The 23,792-nt window shown below is 39.1% G+C and overlaps 1 protein-coding gene across 4 annotated transcripts in view; it reads left to right on the plus strand.

Annotated features, from left to right (window-relative positions):
* The window catches only part of CDK6 (cyclin dependent kinase 6), a 256,288-nt gene that overhangs the window by 213,967 nt on the left and 18,529 nt on the right, over positions 1 to 23,792 (plus strand). For all 4 annotated transcript variants that reach the window (XM_027071885.2, XM_053218457.1, XM_027071884.2 and 1 more), the window contains exon 6: positions 21,592 to 21,642. In XM_027071885.2, coding sequence (XP_026927686.1) covers positions 21,592 to 21,642 — 51 coding nt within the window. The remainder of the gene's footprint in view (positions 1 to 21,591; positions 21,643 to 23,792) is intronic.

Consider the following 23,792-nt stretch of genomic DNA (forward strand, 5'->3'; position numbering starts at 1 on the left):
TCTGTGCTAACAGGTTGGAGCCTGGAGCCTGCTTCAGATTCAGTGTCTCCCTCTCTCTCTGACCCTTCCCTACTTGCTCTCTCTCTTTCAAAAATAAACATTAAAACGTGTGTGTGTGTGTGTGTGTGTATGTGTGTGTGTGTGTGTGTATATATATATATATATATATATATATATATATATATACACACACACATATCCTGATCTCATTTATGTATATATAAACATTCGCGGGCACATAGTAAGCATGTAGCAGATATTTATTGAATGAGTGAAATTTGCAAGAATTTTTAAAGCATACCTGTTCTGATATCTGTTCTGATACTAAAGTTTTCCACATTTTCACGACGGTTTCATTGGGACTAATTCCTGGAAGTGAAATAGTGTGGTAAAGAATATTAACAAACCTAAAGCCTTTGATGCATGGAACCAATTTGTCCTCCAGAAAGATTTTTATTCTTTATTTATGACAGTGGTGTCTTAAACACATGCCTTTCACTACATTTTTAAAGAGAAAGATTGGGATTGATGTGTTTGAAATACCATCCAGAGTAGGACGTAACAGTTGTCAGTTAGAAAATAATAATTGTCAAGTCCTCCTCTCTCTATGTAGATAGATTCTGTCAGGACCAAAAGATGAGGACTACTAACAATTTCCCAAACCCTTTACTCATCTAATGGAAAATTCTGTTAATGCAGAAAGCTCCAAGGTGGGATAGACTCTGATTTTTGCTGAGCCAACCATATATTATATCATATACCATACCATCCTCTCTTAGTATCACCTGCACTAGGCCTGGAGTCTGCTATGTCAAGGTAAATGATGACGAGAAAAACCAGGTTCCTGACTGTGATAGGCTAGCATTGAGTGGTACCTCCATTATCAACACACAACCTCCAAGAGGGCCTCCTTCACTTGGACTTTGATGCTGGATGCTTAACATCCTTGAACACCAGCATCCAGTGCAGTTTCCAAAGGTGGACAGTGCAAGATGAAGGATACAGAGGCATTCTGTGGGCAGCTGAGCACTTTGCCCTCTTATGCCATGGCAGCCCTTACCAGCTGACTTCAGCCTCCAGCTGGTTGTAGCAGGAGGGTATTATGTCCTGATCCACACATTAGGCAGATCACTAAGGAGAACCAAGTAGAGGATATCCAGAGAGGTACTTTTGGATTCAAAAGATGAGAAATCAGTAGAACTACACCATGATTTGGATTTGCTTCTATTTTCCCTTTTGGCTTCACTGGCTCTCATGTTCTCAAGTGATGACAGTTAGGCTGATTGAGAGCCGTTAGTCAAATCCAGTAATAGTATTAATCTGTGGTTGGAAATGACTGTTAAAGTAAGTGCCAGCCTATTCAGTTGTGGTTTTTCTTCCAGCTTCCAATTGTGCCAGGCTTCCAGCAGAAGGAATAGAGGCTGTGGTAAAGGAAACCGTTGATAAACGAAAGAAACCAGAAACTGTCACTACCCATAACAACGAAACAACAACCAAAAAGTTAGAGAAAAGGTGGGGGAGACAAAGGAAATTGTACAAAGCGGCTTAACCCTGCACAGTCTGATAGGATCTTTGGGCATGAAGCTAGCATGGTGGTACTCAGGCACTGACTCCAATTTTCCAGTGAGAACAGGAAGACTTTAAGTACCAAACCCGAGCTCTCTGGTAATACTGCTGAGCAAGAAAGCTTCTCTTGAGGGAAGAGAATGACTGGAGCTTAACTGAAGCTATTTTTATCAGCTTCCTAACATGCTCCTCAGTCCACTAATACACAAAGGAAGCTGGAGGTCTGGTCACCAAATTGTGTCAAAAGAGTTTACCCTATAATCCTCTTTACTGAATTTTCCATGACAAGTATTCAGTAAAGTTGCTACCACTCGTCAGTTATCAAGAAGTGCGTGTTGTAACTGAGAAGTGCTTAGCAATCAAGGTTTCTGTTTGCTGTTTTTATTTTAAGAACTTTAGACTGGTAGCTCTCCATGTTTTTTCACCAAAGCTCCAATTTTTTTTTTAATACTTTGAAAAGAAAAAAAAAACTATAAGTAAATCTATATTCAGTGAACTGGAAAATTAAATGGATCTCTAAAGCAACAGAAGACACAAGTTCCAGAGTAATATTGAAGAGAGTCTGAACATAGTACCCGGAATATTTCACTACCTCCCTATGAGAAAATAACTATTTTATCAGCTATTCTACCCTATTTCAGTGTTTCCGAGATGTTCATTTTTTTTTCATATTTGATTATTTCTAGAATCGGGATGTAATTTGCGACTGGTAGCATCTTACATTTGATGAGATAGGGTGGTTGTGCTTGAAAAGCAGAAGTTAGTAATTTTCTTTGTACCATTGGTATCCAAGAGCTGGTTAACTCTGAGCGTCAAAAGACATTTTTCAAGCATTAGTAGGGAAAATGTATTTAATTTGTGGACATTTTCGTTATAACTTCGTATGTGAGTGATGGGACATTAAAGGAGTAGACTAAGGAAACAGAGTTCATGTTGTTCTCTTGGGTCACAGCTGGTCAGTGGCAGAGCAGGTCTGGAGTCCGTGCCTGCTCTGGAGGGTCCATACAGGGTGTGTTGTCCTTCTGTCTGTCTGTTAGAGCCCACGCCTTGCAAAAGCAAGACTCTGTGAGGCAAACCCCATTTTCTCTGAAGCGTCCTTCTATCTGAACATTGGCCAAATGCCCAAACAAGTGGGAAGAGGTACCAGAAAAGTTCAGCCTGAAATGAGTGCATCAGTGAAACCTGAGACAGTAGGACATTGTTCTGTGACAGCGCTGTGGGGTCGGTGTGGCTATGCAACTCAGCCACTCCTAGCTGAGCCTGAACACTCTTCCCTGGTATCAGAGACTTCCACTTCTCAGGTGCCAGGTTTATCTTTTGAAATAAATCGTGTATTTAAAGAACAGTACTCATGTTAATAAAATAATAACATCAAAGATATCCTAAAGGTATATTTTGGTAAATTAATATGTTGTTAATTATATCATATACCATACCATCCTCTCTTAGTATCACCTGCACAGTTGATACTGCACACAGGAGAGCGGTTCAGTTACCACATAAAGAAAATTTAAATGTCTTTGAGACTTCAGAGCATGAAAACCCGAAGTAATCAAAGGTGTGTGTGTTGGTTACATGCTAAAGCAACACAACCTGAAAGTGGGTTTTTTTTTTAACGTTTATTTGTTTATTTCGGGGGGTGGGGCAGAGAGAGGGGGAGAGAGAGAATCCCAAGCAGGCTCTGCACTGTCAGTGCCAGCGGGTGACATGGGGCCCAAACCTACAAACTGTGAGATCACGACCTGAGCTGAAATCAAGAGTTGGACGCTTAACCAACTAAGTCACCCAGGTGCCCCCTGAAAGTACTTGTCTTAACTAAATGTTTCATTTGTATGACTGGCATAAAACCTCTTGCCCATGATAACCCTTCTCTTATAAAGTCAAATACGTGGCAGATAGACTCATACCTCCCTAGAGAATATGCAATGTGAACATTGTAAGTAGAATCCTCTGCCCTCAACCTCCTCATTCTTATAAATTCATTTGTTTTCATAAATAAAACAAAGACTGTGCTGAGGCCAAAGACTGACCTTAATATTTGTTTGGTAACATACGTTTTTCAATTCGCTTTGGTAGATTGCATTTAATATATGATAAAATAGTATCAAGAAGCAGTCGGAATTAGCAATATTGATTCCAGCTCCTACACTTACCACATACATGACTGTGTCTGTTTAAGTTACAAAACTCTCCTGAGCCCCAGCTTCCTCATCCATAAAATAAAGCTAGTAAGGACTATGTTTCAGAGTTGCTTGTAAGGATTAGCAAAGTATGTCTTACCTATCATTCTCACCCCATTTCATTAAGCAAAATTTATATGGCTGTGTTAGAACTGAGAAGTAGAAATTCACAGAAGTGTTACCAATGATAAATAAATATAAGAATTAAAATGTTCAAACTCGGGGCGCCTGGGTGGCGCAGTCGGTTAAGCATCCGGCTTCAGCCAGGTCACGATCTCGAGGTCCGTGAGTTCGAGCCCCGCGTCAGGCTCTGGGCTGATGGCTCGGAGCCTGGAGCCTGTTTCCGATTCTGTGTCTCCCTCTCTCTCTGCCCCTCCCCCGTTCATGCTCTGTCTCTCTCTGTCCCAAAAATAAATAAAAACGTTGAAGAAAAAAAAAATTTTTTTAAATAAAATAAAATAAAATGTTCAAACTCACTACTAATGGGGGAAATACACATTCTAACAATAATTTATTAATGTGTTCAGAGAGAGGGAGTGTATTTCATTTACTACTGTACTGAAGAGGGAGAGGGAATGATCTAACTAATGAGCTTTACTGCCATGGATACTCAATAAGGAAACACATTTCCCCCCATATTTGTCATTTTCCTGACTGCATCATCTTTAAATTTTCTAAGCCGGTGATCTTTATGAATAGCCCAGCAGAATATCATGGGTAAATTAAATTCAGAGATTTTTGTTCAGAGATAGGACCAAAACAACAGCATTGCATTTTCTTTGCACATTGAGACACAATGAGAAAAAGAAACCACGAAGGGGGTAGGAATGGGGAGAGGTAACACAATATTAAGCAAAAAGAAATAACTTTGGAATGAAAGTTCATTACATTTGCTGTTTGATAGATAGCATTACTTCCACTGAGAAGCTAATTTTACTTCTCACTGGCTCTAACTGCTTCATCCACATAGTTTATTATTTTGGTAGCACGTCTGTGGTATAGAGTAGGGCAGAAGCTGTGATAACCGTCCTTTAACAGATGAGCAGAGGTTAAGTGGCCTGCCTGCCTGCACTCAGTGATTTGTTAATCAGTTACAGAGTCAGCATTAGGAGCTGGGTCTTCTGTCTCCTGGTTTATTCTCCTTTCCATTACACATGGCTGAGTGCTTCTATCTTGTTCTACAGAAGTCTCTACAGGGCACACACCCCTGCCCTGTTCTAGAAATAGCATTGTTACCTGATAGGCTGGTCTGCCAGGGTGACCATTTTCAAATGTTTTAGGGAGCTAGGATATAACAGGGTTTTTTTCCCCAAGAGGAAGTAGCAATGAATCCTGCACCAAAAATAACGCCTTAACTGCTAATTCTGCTTAGTAGGTGGTTTCCCAAGGATGATCCAATGCAGTGAGTCATCAATCTGAGTGCTTATTAGCACATTATTTCTCTTTTTTTACTAACCCCTGGTGCTTTGGGTTGCATGTTTTTTAACCTTTACAGCCTTTCTGGGAGGTTTGTAGTCTTCATACTATGAATATAAACCATTCCCCCCAACATGTCCCTCTTTTCCTTCTTCCTCCACTCTTCAAATCTAAGATAACCCATGACTCAAGAACAGTCAGGATTATGACCTCAGACAACAGAGTGACATGTCTTCAGAGTTGGTAGTAGCTCCATTTCATTCCCAGTAAAAATTAAAAATGTAGACTCAGGGGCGCCTGGGTGGCTCAGTCGGTTGAGCGTCCATCCTCGGCTCAGGTCATGATCTCGCAGTTCGTGAGTTCGAGCCCCACATCGGGCTCTGTGCTGACAGCTCAGAGCCTGGAGCCTGCTTCAGATTCTGTGTCCCCCTCTCTCTCTGCCCCACCCCTGCTTGTGCTCTCTCTCTGTCTTTCAAAAATGAATAAACATTAAAAAAATTTTTTTAAATGTAGACTCATGTGAACAAATGTGTGGGACCTATATCCAGAAAACTACAAACTTGATCGAGAGATCTAAAATGCCTACATAGATGTAGAGAACAGTTAAATGTTAGAAAGATGCTACATCTTCCTGAATAAGAAGATTGAATATTGAAATTAACTCATGGGTTTATGCAACTTCAATCAGAATCCCAGGGGGATTTTCTAAAATGCATCTGAAGAGTTAAACTCGTGAAAATAGCCAAGAATTAATTAATACACACACACACACACACACACACACACACACACACACACACACACACACGAAGGGAAACTCTCCACCGCGAACCACTAAAATGCATTATGCAGCTACAATAATGAAAACAATTTAGTACCAGCAGAAGAAATGATAGACATTTATAGAACTGAATAGAGACCCCAGTTTAGGAAGTGATGTGACTTATCAAATTCACAAATTCTGGAGGACAGACTGGCTTGTTCAACAAGTAAGATAGGGTAACTAGTCAACTTGTTAGGGAGGGTGGGTGGGGAATGATAATCTAGTTAGAGTCTCTATTCCTTAGCGTGGAGCAAATAATAGTTTATTTAAGTATTAGAAATGAAACCATAAAAGGATAAAGAAACTACAGGAAATACTTACAACCTTAAAATGGAGTAGACTTTCAAAGCATTAAAAAGTCACAAAGATGGGGCGCCTGGGTGGCGCAGTCGGTTAAGCGTCCGACTTCAGCCAGGTCACGATCTCGTGGTCTGTGAGTTCGAGCCCCACGTCAGGCTCTGGGCTGATGGCTCGGAGCCTGGAGCCTGTTTCCGATTCTGTGTCTCCCTCTCTCTCTGCCCCTCCCCCGTTCATGCTCTGTCTCTCTCTGTCCCAAAAATAAATAAAAAAACGTTGAAAAAAAAATTTAAAAAAAAAGTCACAAAGAAACAGACGCCTGGGTGGCTCAGTTGGTTAAGCATCTGAGATTGAGCCCTGCATCACTCTGGACTGAGAAGTACAGAGTTTGCTTGGGATTTTCTCTCTACCCCCTCCCCTGCTTGCTCTCTCTCAAAAATAAATAAACTTTTTTTTAAAGTCACAAAAATACTTGACTGTATAAAAAGTGAAAACTTTAGTTCATCAAGAAATAAAAATACCTCAAAAAGCATACGGTAATCTTGGAAAAAATGTTTGCAATGAATATGACAAAGGCATAATAGACTTCATGAATAAAGAACTCTTAAACCAATAGCATACCTCAGTGTAGCTATACCATTTTCCTATCACATTATGCCCATGTCACAATGTTAATAAATAGGTTTTGTAAACAGTACAGTTCAGATGACACAAGAGAATGAGAGAAATTTAGATCTTATTTTTCATTCACATATTCTTTGTTCAAAGGCAGTTTAAGGAAACTACACATTATGCTATAAATACTTGAGGACAGTTTGTCCACATTGACACTTCCATTTCCTAAAATGAAACCCTCAGTGGCCCACAGGGAGAAAAAAGCCTGGCTTTGTTAACCAGCTTTATTTCAACAAGCACATCCATATGGTAAGAACTTCCTCTGATGAGTCAGCCACAGTTGTCAAACATCAACTTTCCTTTGTTTGACCCGTGCAGAAATAAGGTCTGTGGAAGCACAATGCAAGAGTCTGAATCATTTAATTGTGTTTTTTTTCATATCTGAATTTGCATCCGTCACAAACTCAGTGTGTACACCCTGAAAAATTACATTCCTCAAATATCACTGAAAAAATCCCATTCAAATGGGTCTGTTCTGTCTAGATAGTCTGTGAAATTTCTAAGGAATGTTGTGGGCTTTGCTTCCTGTGCTAAATTGTTGAGTTATCACACATTATTGGATTCTACCCAAAATGTACTGGATAGGAATATTATATTCATACAGGATACCAGTTGTCTGTAGCATTCAGAAAGGAAAAAAGAATAAGATGACTGCTGCTCCTTGTCATAAGATATAAACTCTATCTAAAAGGATAGGTAGAAATATGTGTGCAAATATTTTTTTCTTAAATATGTCCTTGATTCTTCTCTTTATAGAGACTTGAGTTGTATTCAGTCACAGCTTTGTTATGACTGCTAACCACTGTCTTGTCTCTTTGTTCTTGTTCAAACCAAGGACTACAGAGCTGGATTTCAGATTCTGCTGTGGGGTATGGTACCATCCTTAGTTTGTTTGAAAGGGAAGACATCTTTAGAGATACCATCTTATCCATTTGTATATAAAAAGAGAAAAATAATTGAAGTGATGCTGTGTGATTTTTTTTCTTCCACATACTTTTCTCTATTTTCCAAATTTTCTTCAGTGCATATATATTTTATAATCAGCAAAATAACTTGTTATTTTGTTTTAAGTAGGCTCCTTGCCCAGCGTGGAACCCAAGACATGTCTCAAGACATGAGCTGAGATCAAGAGTCAGATGCTTAACTGACTGAGCCACCCAGGCACCCCATATTGGTTATATATTTTAACGTACCCATCCATCGTTAAAAATATAAATGCAATAGGGACACCTGGGTGGCTCAGTCGCTTAGGCGTCTGACTGGCTCAGGTCATGATCTCATGGTTCCTGAGTTTGAGCCCTGCATCAGGCTCTGTGCTGACAGCTTGCTTTGGATTCTGTGTCTCCCTCTCTCTGCCCATCCCCTGCTTGGGCTCTGTCTCTCGCTCAAAAGTAAATAAATAAACGTGTGTGTGTGTGTGTGTGTGTGTGTGTGTGTGTGTGTGTACATACATACATACATATATATATATATATACACAATATATAAGCCTTTTATTTATTTTGAGAGAGAGACAGAGTGCAAGGAAGGGAGGGGCAGAGAGAAAGAGGGAGAATTTCAAGCAGGCTCCGCATTTCAGCACAGACCCCAACTCAACACTCGAACTCACGAAACTGTGATATCATGACCTGAGCTGAAATCAAGAGGCAAACACTCAACCAACTGAACCACCCAGGTGCCCCTAAATAAGCTTTTTAAAAAATTAAGGTGGCTCTTGAGTCAATAAAATTTTATCCAGAGAGAATAAATGCTAACTTTTGCTGACTGATCACTGCACTAATTTCTCAATCTTAGTGTCATATGTAGACATCACTAACATTTAAGGGCCAGCACCCATATTTGTATGCTAAGCAGATTTTTTTTTTTAAGGAAAAAATGAGAAAATCAGTCTTCCACTGCTTGGAGTATTTTTAACCAAAGATTGAATCCAACTTAAGGATATTTTTGGATCATTTGTAATACTCTCCAAGTGATACTTTTAGTTCTCTTTTGAGCAGAGCTTTTTTTTTTTTAATAAGCCACTTCAACCAACAGACACTTCTATTTGAGAAAATTTCTAGTGATTATTTTCCCCCAAAATCAACATTAAAAACCTTCATCCCTGGATTATGTCATTTCGCTGACAGATGGTTGATGTCAATATTACAGTGTTTGCAAGAGAAAGCATGTGTGAGCATAAAGGAGGTCAGAACTGCCTACTAAAAGACCCACAACAGAGTTTGTAAGACTCTCTTTGGCGAAAATATTGTGTCAAAGACAAAGTCTGATGGATTCCTAGAATAAATTTAAGAAGTGGATTTGAAAGCCACATTTTTGTTACCTTAATACGTGTAATATTTGCTCTTGGAGTATGTCATTATTAGACAGGCTAACTTTTACATTTGCTAACTTTTATTCCTTGTGTATTGCTTTGATGTCAGTTTATCAGAGAGAAAAAACTTGATTCGCCTGGGTCACCTTGATTCCCATGGCTAGTTTATTTTCCATATGTGTTCCTGATTAGTCTCCTCCCTCTCTCCTGCTATACCTAGGCAGTACTTCAGAATTATTCTCAGCCCAGCTCACAGCCTATTGCTACCAGTCGATGAGGTTGAACAAGATGAATACTTCTTGTCATCTTAGATGAGTAACTCCACCCCAGTCTCTATTGGTGGTCACCTCTTTAGATCCTGCACTTCCCTCAGACTGGGTCACCAGTCTGAGACAAAGCCACTGGCAGTGCTCTTTCCTTAGGCAAGATATACAGTTGACCCTTAAACAACAACTGTATTTGGTACAGTTAAAGGCACCAAACCCCTCCCCAGCACAGTTGAAAATAGGTATATAACTTTTGGCTCCCCTCAGACTTAACTATTAATAGCCTACTGTTGACTGGAAGCCTTACCAAGAACATAAACACTTATTTTATATGTTAGATGTATTCTATGCTGGATCCTTCCAAGAAACCTGGGGAAAAGAAAATGTGACTAAGAAAATCATAAGAGAATATTACAATACTGTTTAAAAAAAAAAATCCTCATACAAGTGAGCCCATGCAGTTCAAACCTGTGTTGCTTAAGGATCAACTATGTATAGCTTTATGAGGTCATTTGCTAGAAGAGAGTAATAACATCTTGAATTATAGTAGGAGGAGGGAGCTTACCAATAATCTAGTCCCTTATCACATAATAGCAGTCAGTTGTTAGGAAAAAAAGAGAATGAAACCTGTCTGAGCCACCTTCATTCTTACTGTTTTGAGAGATGTTTCTCTGATTTTTCAAAACAGCCCTCAGAAATAACAATGAAAAAAATTTTTTGTAGATTTCTCTCTCTCTTTTTTTAATTTCCTTTTCTACACCCTCTTGCTCTGGGTTTCCTCGATAGTGTAACCAACCACCCCATTTGCCTGGGACAGAAAAGCTTCTTGGGATACAGGATTTTCAGTGCTAACACTAGGTCCATTGTGGGTAAGTTGGTCACCCTGTTTTGGGGTGCTCTACCCAAATGGCCAAGTACTGAGAAGCATGGGTGCTAAGGTTCTCATTCATGAACCGGCTAGCTCCCTATTACAGCTTTTCTTTCTCTCCTAGGAAGGCACAGTATAAAGAAAGGCTAGGACTGTAGACAGATGATTTTATGATGGGGTCTAATGAGTTTCAAGTTTGGTTGAAGAAGGTCTCTAGTTCACAGTTCTGCAGAGTGAAGGTGATTGATAAGCCCTAGCCCAATTAATAATAAAAAGCCTGACTAATTAATCTATGGCACCGATTCAGCCAGATGTCCTGGTAATCTCTGATCATTGTTCTGTGTCTCCACATACCACCATCACCGTTGCCCCAAATGATCTTCCAACAACGTTGTCATTAAAGTTTCTCAATACCAAGCCCAACATAAAATACAGTGAGTATTACAGCTACAGTTTCCATATGGGAGAAAGATCCATGCCCTGGGTTTGTTTATATGACAGACCAGAAGACCGCTTTCCCCAGGGCACTGAACCTAAGATGTCTGGCTGTTAATGAAGCTTACTGCCCAGGTGCTTCTAATAGGCGTCACGGGTCACACATTCTGGACTGCCTCCAGTTTCCTGGTAATTAGTAATACTGATATAAATGCTTCACCTTGCGAGTTACCTCCTTTTAGGTTTGACTCAGATTTCTTTTCCCTGTGCTAAAACTTTCTTTCAAATGCAGTATTATATAGTATTTGGTCAGACAACAGGGCAAGAGTGAGGACAAAAATGTAATAATGCAACTAGGAACCCAGCCGGTAGAAAATGCTCAACGTACGGCCATTTCTTCCCTGCCTTAAGAACTCCCCTGAGCCGTATGAAGGGAGAGCAAGAGATAAGGGAGGCACTGGGAGAGTAATGAACATGTAATTTGGCAAGAAAACTTACCAGAAAGTATGTAAAATGAGTACTTGGATCCCAGACATGGAATGAGACAAATCATGTTTGTTGCTCCTATTGGAAAAGAACGTGTCCAGCTTTCTAACTTTAAAAGTCGGAAGGGTATTGTATTTAGTAATATGAGGAAGGAAGTGTTACGGACTGAACATTTGTGTCTTACCACCACTACCGCCAAACTAAGATGTTGAAGCCTTAACCTCCAATTTTGATGTTATTTGGACACAGGGCCTTTGGGATTATTCAGGGTTAGATGAGGTCAGGAGGGTGGGTCCCCCATAATGGCATTAGTGCCCTTATAAGAGAGACCAAGGGAGCTTGTTGCAAGTGAGTACACAGCAAGCAAGTGGCCATCCACGAACTGGGGAGAGAGTCCTCACCAGACACCTTTGTCTAGGACTTACAGCCTCCAGAACTATGGGAAATACTAGCCTGTGGTGTTTTGTTATGGCATCTCAAGTTGACTGAGACAAGAAAAGCTAGCGCTGGAAGAACAGAAAGATAATTCTGTAATTAAATAGGTATTTAAAAACAATGATTATTTCTGGCAAACAATAGATAATTAATACTTATTGAAGTGCTTAGAAATGATCTTTTTTTTATCTTCATGACCACTTAGGCTTCTTGAGTCATATATAAAATTGACTAAGTCAGTAAATGTATTAATTTGTAAGTTTCGTAATGTTTCAGAAGTCTCAAGTGGTTTGGTGAAGTCTGGTTTAGTTTTAATTCTCAATTTTGAATTGAAAAGTGGTGGGGTTTTCCTCTCTGCCTCTCTCGTGTACTCTCTCTCTCTCTTTCTCTCTCTCTCTCTCTCTCTCTCTCTCTCTCTCTCTCTCTCTCTGTCTCAAGGAAGTTACTCATACATAGTCCAGTAAAATATGAGCCCTCTATGGAGAAATAAATTATTCACATCTGGTAACAAGGAAAAAAGTAAATCCAGCTATTTATTTGTAAGGAAATGACCAGACTCCAAATCCCCTACTATGGACAGATAGGGCAGCACACTCTAAATTGTGTTCATCTGGCCTTTCCTGTGAGGGGGGCACCTCCCTTTCCTGGTAGAGGTTTTTTCCTATCTGTCTCTGTCTCAGTGACAGAACTTCATCTCAGATTCTTCTTTTTGCCCTAGTACTTGCCTTGTATTACTTGGGCTTTTAATTTTTTTTTTTTTTTTTTTTTTCTCACTTGCTCTTTCCCACCAGCCCTTCCTTTCTGGGCTGGTTTCCTTCCAGAGCCTCTTTTCCCTCCACACCCTTTTTAATCCTTCACTCTGTTTGGCCTTTGCTACACTTCTTTTCATCCCTTCTCTTTCTTTGTCTTCCAAAGAGCCCATCCCTGGCCTGCCTACCTGGTGAAGTAAAGCACCTGAGGGCAAAGTTCCTATCCAGCATGCCTCTTGCTGCTTCTCGGGTGATTTTGGTGACATTTGAGATGTAGGATAAATACCCATTAGTTGCAGGATGATACCGTCTAGTAATACGGTAACACGGGCCAGTTAAAGCATAAACAGATACAACAATATAAATCAAATTGGTTTTGGCTCTAAATGCCTACACATCTATTCATATATATATGTGCAAATACACATGCTCACACTTGAATTTCCCAGAGATGAACCAAGGGCATGAATTTTGAGATGAGAAGAACTGACGTTGATGGGAAGAAGGGAGAGAAGGCCTTCTCAGTGCAGGGAACAGTAACCACTCCTGTGTATTAAATGAGTGCCAGTCATGGACAGAGTAAGCAGTAAATTATGTGCCCTGGATACAGAAGCAAGTAAGGGTTGGCCCTGTCCGCAGAGAGCTTCCAGTTTGGCTGGAGAGAACAACAAGTAACCGAGTAATAGAAGTGGGTTAGCAGAAGACATGGGAATGCAGAAGTGAGGTGGGCAGATTGCATTCATTTAGTACTGTATTGCAAGTAACAGTGTTGGGGGTTTTTTCTTCTGATTTTAAAAAGTTATTAGGGCTCATAAAATGCTCAGTGAAGAATATTAGAAAAATGCAGAAAACAAATCACCCATAATCTTGCCATCCAGAGGAAAGCAAAAGATAGTAGTTTTAAAGTAAGCCCTTTTTGTACAAAGACTTTTTTTGTCTTATTATTTAGTTCTAATCTGATAAATCAAATGTTTGGGGAAATCCAGATTCTTATTAGTAGGTTATTCAGAACTTCCAGAGCACATGTCTTCAAATGGGTACTTGACCGAATATATGGTAAAATAAATGTTTGTCATTGTATTCTAATACCATGTACTTAAGCCTTTTTTAATATATATTTAGGCCTAAATCAGTTTTTTTACTGTCCTTCTGAATCTGTAATGTTTGCTTGGAAATACAGTTTCTTAACTATTTTTTAAAACTGCCTTATTGACATAAAATTCACATACCATACCATTCACCAATATAAATTGTATAATTCAGTGGGTTTTAGTTTAGTATATCCACAGAGTTGGGCAACCATCACCACAGCCAATTTTAGAACATTTTTATCAATCCAGAAAGAAACTGTATACCCATTAGCAGGCACTCCTCATTTTCCCCCAAGCCCCCCAAACTTAAACAGCCATTAATCTACTTTCTGACTCTCTAGATTTGCCTCTTCTATATAAATGGAATCATATGATAAACATGGTCTTTACTGGGTGCTTTTACTTAGCATAATGTTTTCAAGCGTCATTCATGTTGTAGTAGTGCTTCATTCCTTTTTATGACTGAATGAAATTCCATTGTACGGTTCCACGGCATTCTGTTGACATTCTGTTTTCCCATTGTCAGTTGGTGAACATTTGGGTTGTTTCTACTTTGGGGCTGTTATGAACAATGCTGCTGTGTGCATTCATGTACAAGTGTTTGTGTGCACATACATTGCCAGTATTCTCGGGTATATACCTAGGTGTGCTAAACTATCATTTGCATGTTTTTCATTCTCAGATTTCAAAGCATTGTTTTATGCATTATTTTGTATTGTAAAGGAACATATTTAAAATTAATTACCTTCCAGTCTTCTCCCCACACCACCCTCTCCCCACCTTTTTCATTAAGCTTGATTTTACTAATACTGGAAACTTAAAACCACACTGCTTCTCCCAAGTCTTGTTGAGCCTTTTTTTTTTTTTTTTTTTTTTTTTTTTACCAAATTCAGATCACCTTCCCTTAAATGTCTTTGTGGCCTTTCCCATTTGCTTGTCCACCTAGTTTAGGTCCTTGTCATCTCTTTCATACACTGACCTCCCCACTGGCGCCTCTAGTTCTGTCCCTGTCCCCTCTGAGTGACTCAGTAAATCTCTGCCATATTAATCTTTCTAAAACACAGCTTCTGTTTCCTGCTCATTGGAGTCAGATAGACCAACTTAGCCACTTACTGAATAGAGTTTCCTTGGATAAGTTTCTTTAGTTCTCATCTGTAAAAGGCAGTTAATCAGACCACCTTCCAACATTCTAGTAAAGATTAAATGATTGCCTTGAACTTTTGTCTCCCACCAGTAAAATGAGATAAACATCTTTAATTCATGATCCTGCATTTGTATCTCTTCTCTCCCAGAAAGGCAAGGATCATTATGGTGATGTGTAATACATAGATCTTGTAAATACATTTATATTGTAATGTGTTTATATCAAAATGTGTAATATAATTTAAGTATATGTATAGTATATATTAAGACCACATATTATATAATATTTATATTTAATATATTTTTAGGGGGAAAGGTTCTCTCCCAGCACCTCATGCAGCCCTGTGTGCTTAGTGAGTGATCACTCAATTAGTGTTTACAAAGTAAATCAATTAATTGGTTTTCTGCTTAAGGTGGTTATTTGAATAGGTGGTAATTGAAAGGTGATAACATTTTTAAGTGAACAGATAATAGCTCTATCTAAAACTGAACATGGGAGCAAGTATAAAATAGTAGGAAATATTTTTCAAAAGGTCATTTTATGAACATGGAAAATTGCTCTACTAATCAAGAAAGATAGCAGTTAAAGCATAGCTGCAGGTCAAATACAGGTTACAGAGGTGTTCTATAGAGTGATCCATGATTTCCTCATCTTTTTAGTACAATGAACATATTGTAACCAAACGTAAGCTTTTCATCTTCCTTTATGCGTGAATCATTTCCTTTCTATAGCAGACTTATCAGCATACACGTCTCATCTGCTAGAAAACATACCCTACTTCTAAATGTTTTCCACTGTTTATTGAGCTTATGAATGACATTTATATGTTCTTTTAGTTGTTTGTTTAAAAAAGCACGTAATCTGAAACGTGGTACCCTTTGTAATTTGACCCAAGGAAATTCACTTCATGGTTAAAAGATAGGGTGCGTGAGTGTGTTGCCAAAACTACATACAGAGGAAGAAATTATATTGCCAATTCAAAATTAATCAAACTTTATCCGAAAATTTGACATTCTTTCTTTCTTTTCTTGATGATAAAGGTGTAAAAGTTGTAAGGGTGTATGACCCTAGCAGAAGAGCTACTAGGCTTTAATATGATTTGGGCATCCACCAGGTGGTGACAAATGTCCTCTTCCTTTCTGGTTCACTATGCGAAATACTTTGTCATCTGTGTATAATAGTGGCCAAGGAGCAGGAGAACTATCTACCATGTGTGAGTGTGAGAAGGTATGTGTGTTTAGTTGCCATTTATTTTATAGGTCTGCTATAAACTGGACATTTTACAGATAAAGCAAATAAGACTCAAAGAGGCTAAGTGACTTTCCTAGGGTCATTCAGACAGAAATGGCTGAGTGGGGATTCACACCCAAGATAGTCCATCATCAAAGTCTATGCCCTTTCTCCAGTCCTGAAAAATCAACATGTCAGGGGAGGGGGACTGAAGGTGGTGTGCATTAAGGCTGAAATTCACAAATTCAAAAAAACTTTAGGAAAAATCCTTGCTAAAGAAAACCCCAAGAACCATTCTTGTTTTGATATGACAGTGCCTACGCTCATATGAGAAGAAAATTGAGTTTGCTGTGGTTTGAAACGAATGCAATCTGCCATTATATTTGGCAACAATCCTTTTAGTTAGAAAAAATGCTTTTATGTATAAATTAAAATTTTTTTTCAGAAAGAGTTTATCTTATCAGCATTAACTATTACCAAGTATAACAGTGAAGGAAGATATTTGAAGAAAATACTTGGAAATAACCTAAAATTCTCTTTCATCAAAACATAGCGGTACTCAGTTTCAGATATTTCCCCCCAAATTTGATTTATCTTGCCAAATAAATTGGCCTCAAAGGTTGAAATGGTAAGGCCTTCCAGTACAGTCTTCTGTAGTTTAGGTGGGAATTTGAAATAAAAAAGAGGTTGTGAGCCATGAGAGGCAGAAGGAGGTTTATGCAAAAGAATGTGAATAGTCCTAGCAAGTGAGTGTGGAGAAAATCTTCTGAGGAAAAGGGAAGATCATAGGCCAGGTGAAAGGAAAAGAAATGTATAAAATTAAAAATGGTTTCATGAAATGTAGATGCAACAAAGGTCTTTAACAGATAATATTTGCAAGCCACTACCCAAACCTTTGCTTAAACTACTGAGAAGTGATCTGAAGCAACTAATAAATCAGAGTTTTTTGTTATAGTAGAGTGCATAAAAGTTACTGACCTTAAGTAAGGTCAGTATAATAAATAAATAAGTCCTGTATAATAAAGGGATTTTTTAATATATTAATCCAGTAAAACAATTGCACAGTTTTTATTTGGGAATGTTCTTGATAGGCATAATCTTTCCATTTTACTAGTTAACCCCTCCAAAAACTGTGTATATAAAGAAATGTTTTAAAAAATATAACACCAAACTTCAGATTTACTGCTTTCAGCAGAATATCTCTTCTGTTAATTTTACTTTTAAGTAATTAGTATAAAAGAATTAGTAAGTATATTACCTGGGAGGCTTATGGGATAATTTAGTGGATTTTCTCCCTACAGTGACTCAAAAAACAAACAAAAAAAACAAAAAACAAAAAAACATGACTTTTTAAGAGCCTTTGTCTCATGATATATAATAGAATATTCCCCTTTCATCTTCAGTTTTCATGAAGGACCTATATAAATATACCCTAGGATTTCCACAAGAGATAGACTTTTAGGCACTAGGCAGAAACAGAGTTCAGAGTTATTTTGGACCTCCTCACATTGTCCCTGTCTGATCATCTCTAGCTCAATCTGTGTTTCAGTCTTCTGTGTCTTACTCTCCCCCATTTTGGTCCTTCAACCCTCTACTTCCTTCCTTCCAGCTCAGCCCTATGTCATGGTAATAAAGAACTAGCCAAGTTTGACTCATGTATTTGTGTGTTTTAGCTGAATCATTCGTACAATTATAAAAATTATTCAAGGCAGTAGAATTAAACTCTCCCTCACCACTAAACCAAAGAATATAGTCAAAGATTATGTCCATAATGGTCCACCTAAGATATGACATAAATTATATGAATTGAAGGATATTTAACTCAGCTTATCTGAGGAAGGAAGAAATATTCAAAGTAACCTTAGTGAAAATACAATCCTTCTGGCCTGATGCACACAGGTCAGAGACCTGATACAGCCAAGACTTTTGACCATGGAGCCTTAAAGACAGATTGTATCATATAATATCCTTGATGATGTTATTCTTTCATTTCCATACTCTACCATAGCACCCCCAAGAATTCATCGTGATGGAAAGTTTCATCTTTCCTCTAAATCCACCTTAACTCCCCATGCTCCTGACGAACTTAGCATCCTCTGTCATAAAACCAGCTCAAACTTGAGAATTTTCAGTCTAAAACTGAATGGATGGTTCTAAGAGTTTGATCACATTCATGACCAACCTTTTGGTCAACTAAGAGTATCAGTACCAGTACCAACTAAGTAGGTCTGTTACCCACTTCATGTGACTCCTTTTGATCATCTTGTGACTTTGTTTTTGCATCCAGAGACCTATCTTATAGGAGTTAATTGCATGCAGTCAGGATTTAGTGGTTCTGTATAACTCAAGCTAATCCATATCTCTTATAAAGCCAAATTGATAGACTACAGAGTCACATGCCAGATCTTCCTGTGTGGCAAAAGTCATTTTGGGCTGTACACTGAATTGTTGCTTCCAAGTTTCTAGTATTCCCCATAGCAGGTCACAGAAAAGTGGTTATGATTAAGACCTTCTGCTTGTTGCACTCATCAAAGGATGCCAAACTAATGGGCCAGTTCTAACTCAAGGATGTAAAGCACATTTCTTTTTGTGGGCCAAGTCCAGCCAATAGAGATAAAACTTTAGGCTCTCACAGTATGGTAGACTATATGACTTGATAGCCCTCTGCTAAAACATGTAGCAAATGTAAGATAAAATATAGCAAGCATTTGCTTGACTGCACAGGGGAGCTAGCAAAGATGTTAAAATATTGCCAAGAAAGAATAAAGGGAGCTGAAAACCAAACCAGTAAGGGCATAAGCCACTGCTACCCCTGAGCTTCAGGCTTGGGTCTTGGTACCCCTCTCTGGAAAAAGGTGCTCTTCTCCTTTTACCTGGGAACAATATCCACTTAAGTTAGTCTGCTTTGTTGATTTCCCAGTAGCCACGGCCAGTTGATTTTAAACGGTTCCATGATTCTCAAAGACAATTTCACCCTTGCCTCTGTGGATACCAGTCTTCTCCATGAAGGGTGAGGGGCTTGGCATGTTTACAAAGCTGCCTAACTAGCTCATCAGATTAAATGCATGCTCTCTGTTCCCTCTGGGCCTACTCACCTGGCATGTCCATCACTTGAGCCATGTGAGATACCTGCCAAACAAAGAGGGGCCATTTGTGTTTGTCCAAACCTTGTAATGCTGGTTACACTTAGTTTTGTAATTTCATACTTTAATATTAAGGAAACAGATGAGTGTGAAAATAAGGAGCAGTGTTGTTTCTGTGCAACCCAAGTTCTATGCTTTGGAAAGGAAAAAAAAAAATAATGTACCAATTAAGATGTGAGCAAAACAGCTGTAAAAGACTACACTGGGGGGAAGAATGTAAAAATCTAGAAGGGCCTAACACTGTATGTTAACTATACTAGAATTAAAATTAAAATTTTAATCTAAAAAATCTAGAAGGGCCATCAGACAGTAAGTTTATGGAAAACATAGAGAACTTCAGTCAGTCTGGTGGATTGCTTTGTTCCTTGTTAAAACAGGGCAAGAATTTAAAGACACTTGGACACTTGCAGAGTAGTGTGGGTACAGAATCCCGCAGACACCTGCTTGTGAGACACCACATTCTCTGTAAAGTGCCCTTCACATATTCTCTGTGCTGTTTCACCCCACAGCCTCAGCGATAGGTACTATCTATAAGTGCGGAGTACATTAGTAAACAAAATAAATGGATCGTAATATAATAATGAAGCAGATAGGTTTTGGGGCAGGGCAGACCTGTTTTGAATTTTAAGTCTGCATTTTGTTATTTGTCCTCAGATAAATCATGAAACATCTCCAATCCTATTAGCTCAACAGCAAATAGGGATAATAATAATAACTACCTTAGTCCTGAAATTTTTGTGAGAATTAAATGAGATAATGTTTGGGGAGCCCATGGCACTATGTCAGATTCAACATTAGTGTTCTGGAAATAACAGCTGTTAAGATTCCATTGTTTGGCTTTTCTAAAACTTGCTCTTTGAAGACCTGTCTGGATGGCTTTCAAAAGCCGTCTCCCTGGTTCTTTCCGAACTTGGCTGCATTAGTGATGTGGGAGTTGCCTATCTTAGTTTGCTATGGCTGGCATAACAAAATACTAAAGGCTGCGAGGCTTAAACAACATAAATTTATTTTCTCACCATTCTGGAGGCTAGAAGTCCAAAATCAAGGTGTCAGCAGATTTGGCTTCTTCCGAGGCCTCTCTCCTTGGCTTGCCTTCCTGCTGGGTCCTCACATAATCATTCCTCTGTGTGCACACATGCCCCTGATGCCCCTGTGTGTCCAAATTTCCTCTTTTTATAAGGACACTAGTCAGATGGGATTAGGGCTCACCCTAATGACCTCATTTTAACTTAATCACCTCTTTAAAGACCCTATCTCCAAATACAGTCAGTCCTCTGACTGGGGGTTGGACTTCAGCATGAATTTTGGAGGGGATACAGTTCAGCCCATAACATTGCCACAAATTAATTATTTTTGGCTGCGTTTGCAAATAACCCTTTTAAAGAATAAGAACCTGAAAAAAATTAAAAAGAATAAGAACCTGAATAGAAACTATGGTTGAGGGATTTTAAGATATCTTCTAGCCACTGAAATGCTAGGACTTTGCAGGATTCTCTATATATGATCTATATAACAAGTTTACTTATTATGCCTAAAAAATATTTAAAAGGTTTAAGGCTTTATAAAATAATATATAATACTTAATATTTATAACTTGTATATAACATTTTTAAAGTACGGTCTCTGGTAACAGGCTAAAAATAGTTTTTAAAGCACATTGTTGAAAAATACCTGTGAGGCATTGAGCAGGGGGTTAAGAAACATTTATGTGTGTACCATAGGAATATATTAAATGAAATATTTATTAACTGAGCACCTGTTCAGGTACAGCATTAGGCCAAAGATTAGGGGCAAACCAGAGAAGTACTTGCCCTTGAGGGGTATTGATCTACTTGGGAAAATGCCAGAAATGTCACCAAGTGAGCTCATTTAATTGCCAGTTAAATTCTCAGTGTAGACACTGAGGCCTGTGTGTTCATAGTCACCTCTGAAGCCAAGAGTGATGGTTGGCTTCTATAACGTGAGAAAGGAAGGTGAAAATCAGCAAAATAGGTCCAGGGGTTTTCTCCCTGCAGCATCAGGACAAATGGAAACAGAAAGCCCTGAGGAAGTACTGTATAGCAGAGAGGTGGGGCAAGGGTGCTCAGAAAAGAATCTGACTAAGAGCAGTTTCAAAGCCCACAGACCCCTCAGTTCAGACTAGGACAGTGATGTGTTCCACCCTTTCACTAAGTTAAGTAGGATTTTGAAACTGAGGAATGTATATGCTGGTGGCACTGTTTTTGGAATGAGTACAAATAGGATACCCATGGTTAGAAAACGTGGGAGTCAGGTACCACCAGATACTTAGGAGAGATCCTCACCATGAAGTGAAATGCAAGAAAAACCTTCATTTGCCAAAGGAAAGAGGTCTCACTTCTTTACCTCATCCTCACCCTTAAGGAATATTTTACTTCACGTAAACCATGGTAATGACCAATATGATTGAAATGTAACTTGAGAAAATCCTGTTTAATGTGTATCTTTATTCTTCTAGGCCTCTTTTTCGTGGAAGTTCAGACGTTGATCAACTTGGAAAAATCTTGGAGTAAGTAGTAACTCTAATTTTGCATCAGCATCTGTAGCATTAAAACATTTATAGTGCCTTTCATATAAAATGTTTATCTCTTGTCCTTCCTACCCCAAGCTGCTGCCTCAGACAGTGTTACTATTTGTGTGGTGAGTGGGGACATGGCAGACATGCTGTTTTATGCAGAGCCCATCATGACATGTAGCCTATCCGGGCTCTGTTCTGGCAGCTTGTATGTTGTTCGTGTGGATCTTTTCGCTAATCCTCCTTCTCCATTTGGCTGAGCTCCAGTTCTTTTCAGATGTGTTGTGTGCTTGGGCCGTTTCAGATGTCCACTGTCAGAGGTGGGGCGCTTGGTAGCCTGGTAACCCATTCTTGCCCACTGGGCTTCCTGTCCCCATTGAGTATCCTTTTGTTATCCAGATTGGTTTTGCATTGTTTTGTTTTCCTGGGCAAAAGATGGTATGCTACACAACCCATTTTTCTTGGGAGCACCAAAATAGGAAATGAGAATCCTAGATTCTAACCCTACATCTGTTGCTAAATAACTATGCAATCTTGAGAAAGTCATTTAAAATGCCTCATAAAGTGCTTACACAGTGCCTGGTGCATAGTGAATACTTTAAAAATGGTAGCTATTATTATAATTCATCCTTAATTGTTTAACCTTTTTGTTCCTTAACTTCTTCACCTGAGTAATGAAACTTTGGATGTAAATTCTAAGATTCTTTCTTGTGCTTAACATTCTTTGGTTCTAATTGTCTGTTACTTGGCTTGTTGATGATTTGCAGAGTTCCATTCATGTCTACATGTTTATGCATGTGGGGGTATGTATGCTTTCATGTTTCTAGAATGTTAAGAAGGAGCTTTATCTTCTCACAAAGCATGAAGTATGGCATCCTTTTGGGATATGTGCTTGTGCCAAGCCCCATCAGAATTGGGGGGGGGGGGGAATAGGGCGCCTGGATGGCTCAGTCAGTTAAGCATCTGGCTCTTGATTTTGGCTCAGGTCATGATCTCCCTGTTTCTGAGTTCAAGCCGTGTATTGGGCTCTGCTCTAACAGTACAGAGCCTGCTTGCGATTCACTCTTTCCCTCTCTCCCTCTCTCTCTGTCTCTCTCTTTCTCTGTCTCTCTCTCTCTGTCAAAAATAAATAAATAAACTTAAAAAAAAAAGAATTGGGGGGAGTAAGAAAAAAGTGGGGATTCTAGAACCAAAAATAACCCTGATCATTGGTCTATAATATTTTATAGGAATCCCAGAGATTTTTATGATACTTTCAGTCCATCTGTAAAACTGATGAAAAGTATCCCTAAGGAAAAGAATTATATTTTAACACTGTCTACTCAAACAGGACTGCTTAAAACAGTTGGAATAAAACTGGAACCTGAGTTTTGTCTTTTAGTGACTAGAAAGCTTCAGTAGGCTTCCATTGGTGCTATTGCCACTGCCGAATCAGAACCCGGTGGCCTTAAGGCCTAAAAAATATTTGCTGATTTTATTGCCTGGGGGCTTCCCAGGTCCAGGGAAGCTGCCAAGACTACCACTCCCCCTCTTCCTCCCTGTCCCCCTCCCCCTCCCCCCCCCCCCCCCCCCCAGCCACCTCCTACCACTACTGCGGCGTAGACAGTGACTATTACTGCTATTACTGTCACTCCATAAGGTAGACAGATTCAGGACAAAACTCATGTTCTCCCTGCTTCTGAATGTCAGCTTCTCTGATCATACAGTGATAAGCCGTCCATCTATTCTTCCCCCTTACTATGTATTTTGTGTGCAGTGCAGTGGGAACTTGAAGCAGGAACTGTGAAAGTCAGACCTACCAGTGACTCTGTTTAAAGGAAAAATGATCTTGACCGAAGCCAGCTTGCCAGACATTGAAACCTGTCACCACGTTTCCCTTACTGACACTACCGGGGCGTTCTCTCCAGCCCCGGGGTCTGCAAACTTGTTAGCACTATTAGTGCCCCTTAGTATCTGAAGCCACTGAGATGGACCGGAAAGAACCTTTGACAACCATGTTTGACTTGCTTCCAGTGGAAAGCCAGTTCCACTTTTGGCAAAGGCCTGAGACCCTAGGTTGCCAGCAAAAAAGAAGCCATAAAGTTCTATATATGTTGTGCCTTCAGATATTACTTCTTGGTTTCTGGTGTTGTTTCACTGAAATT

This window comes from Acinonyx jubatus, chromosome A2 (assembly GCF_027475565.1).
Source record: "Acinonyx jubatus isolate Ajub_Pintada_27869175 chromosome A2, VMU_Ajub_asm_v1.0, whole genome shotgun sequence".
Classification (NCBI taxonomy): Eukaryota; Metazoa; Chordata; class Mammalia; order Carnivora; family Felidae; genus Acinonyx; species Acinonyx jubatus.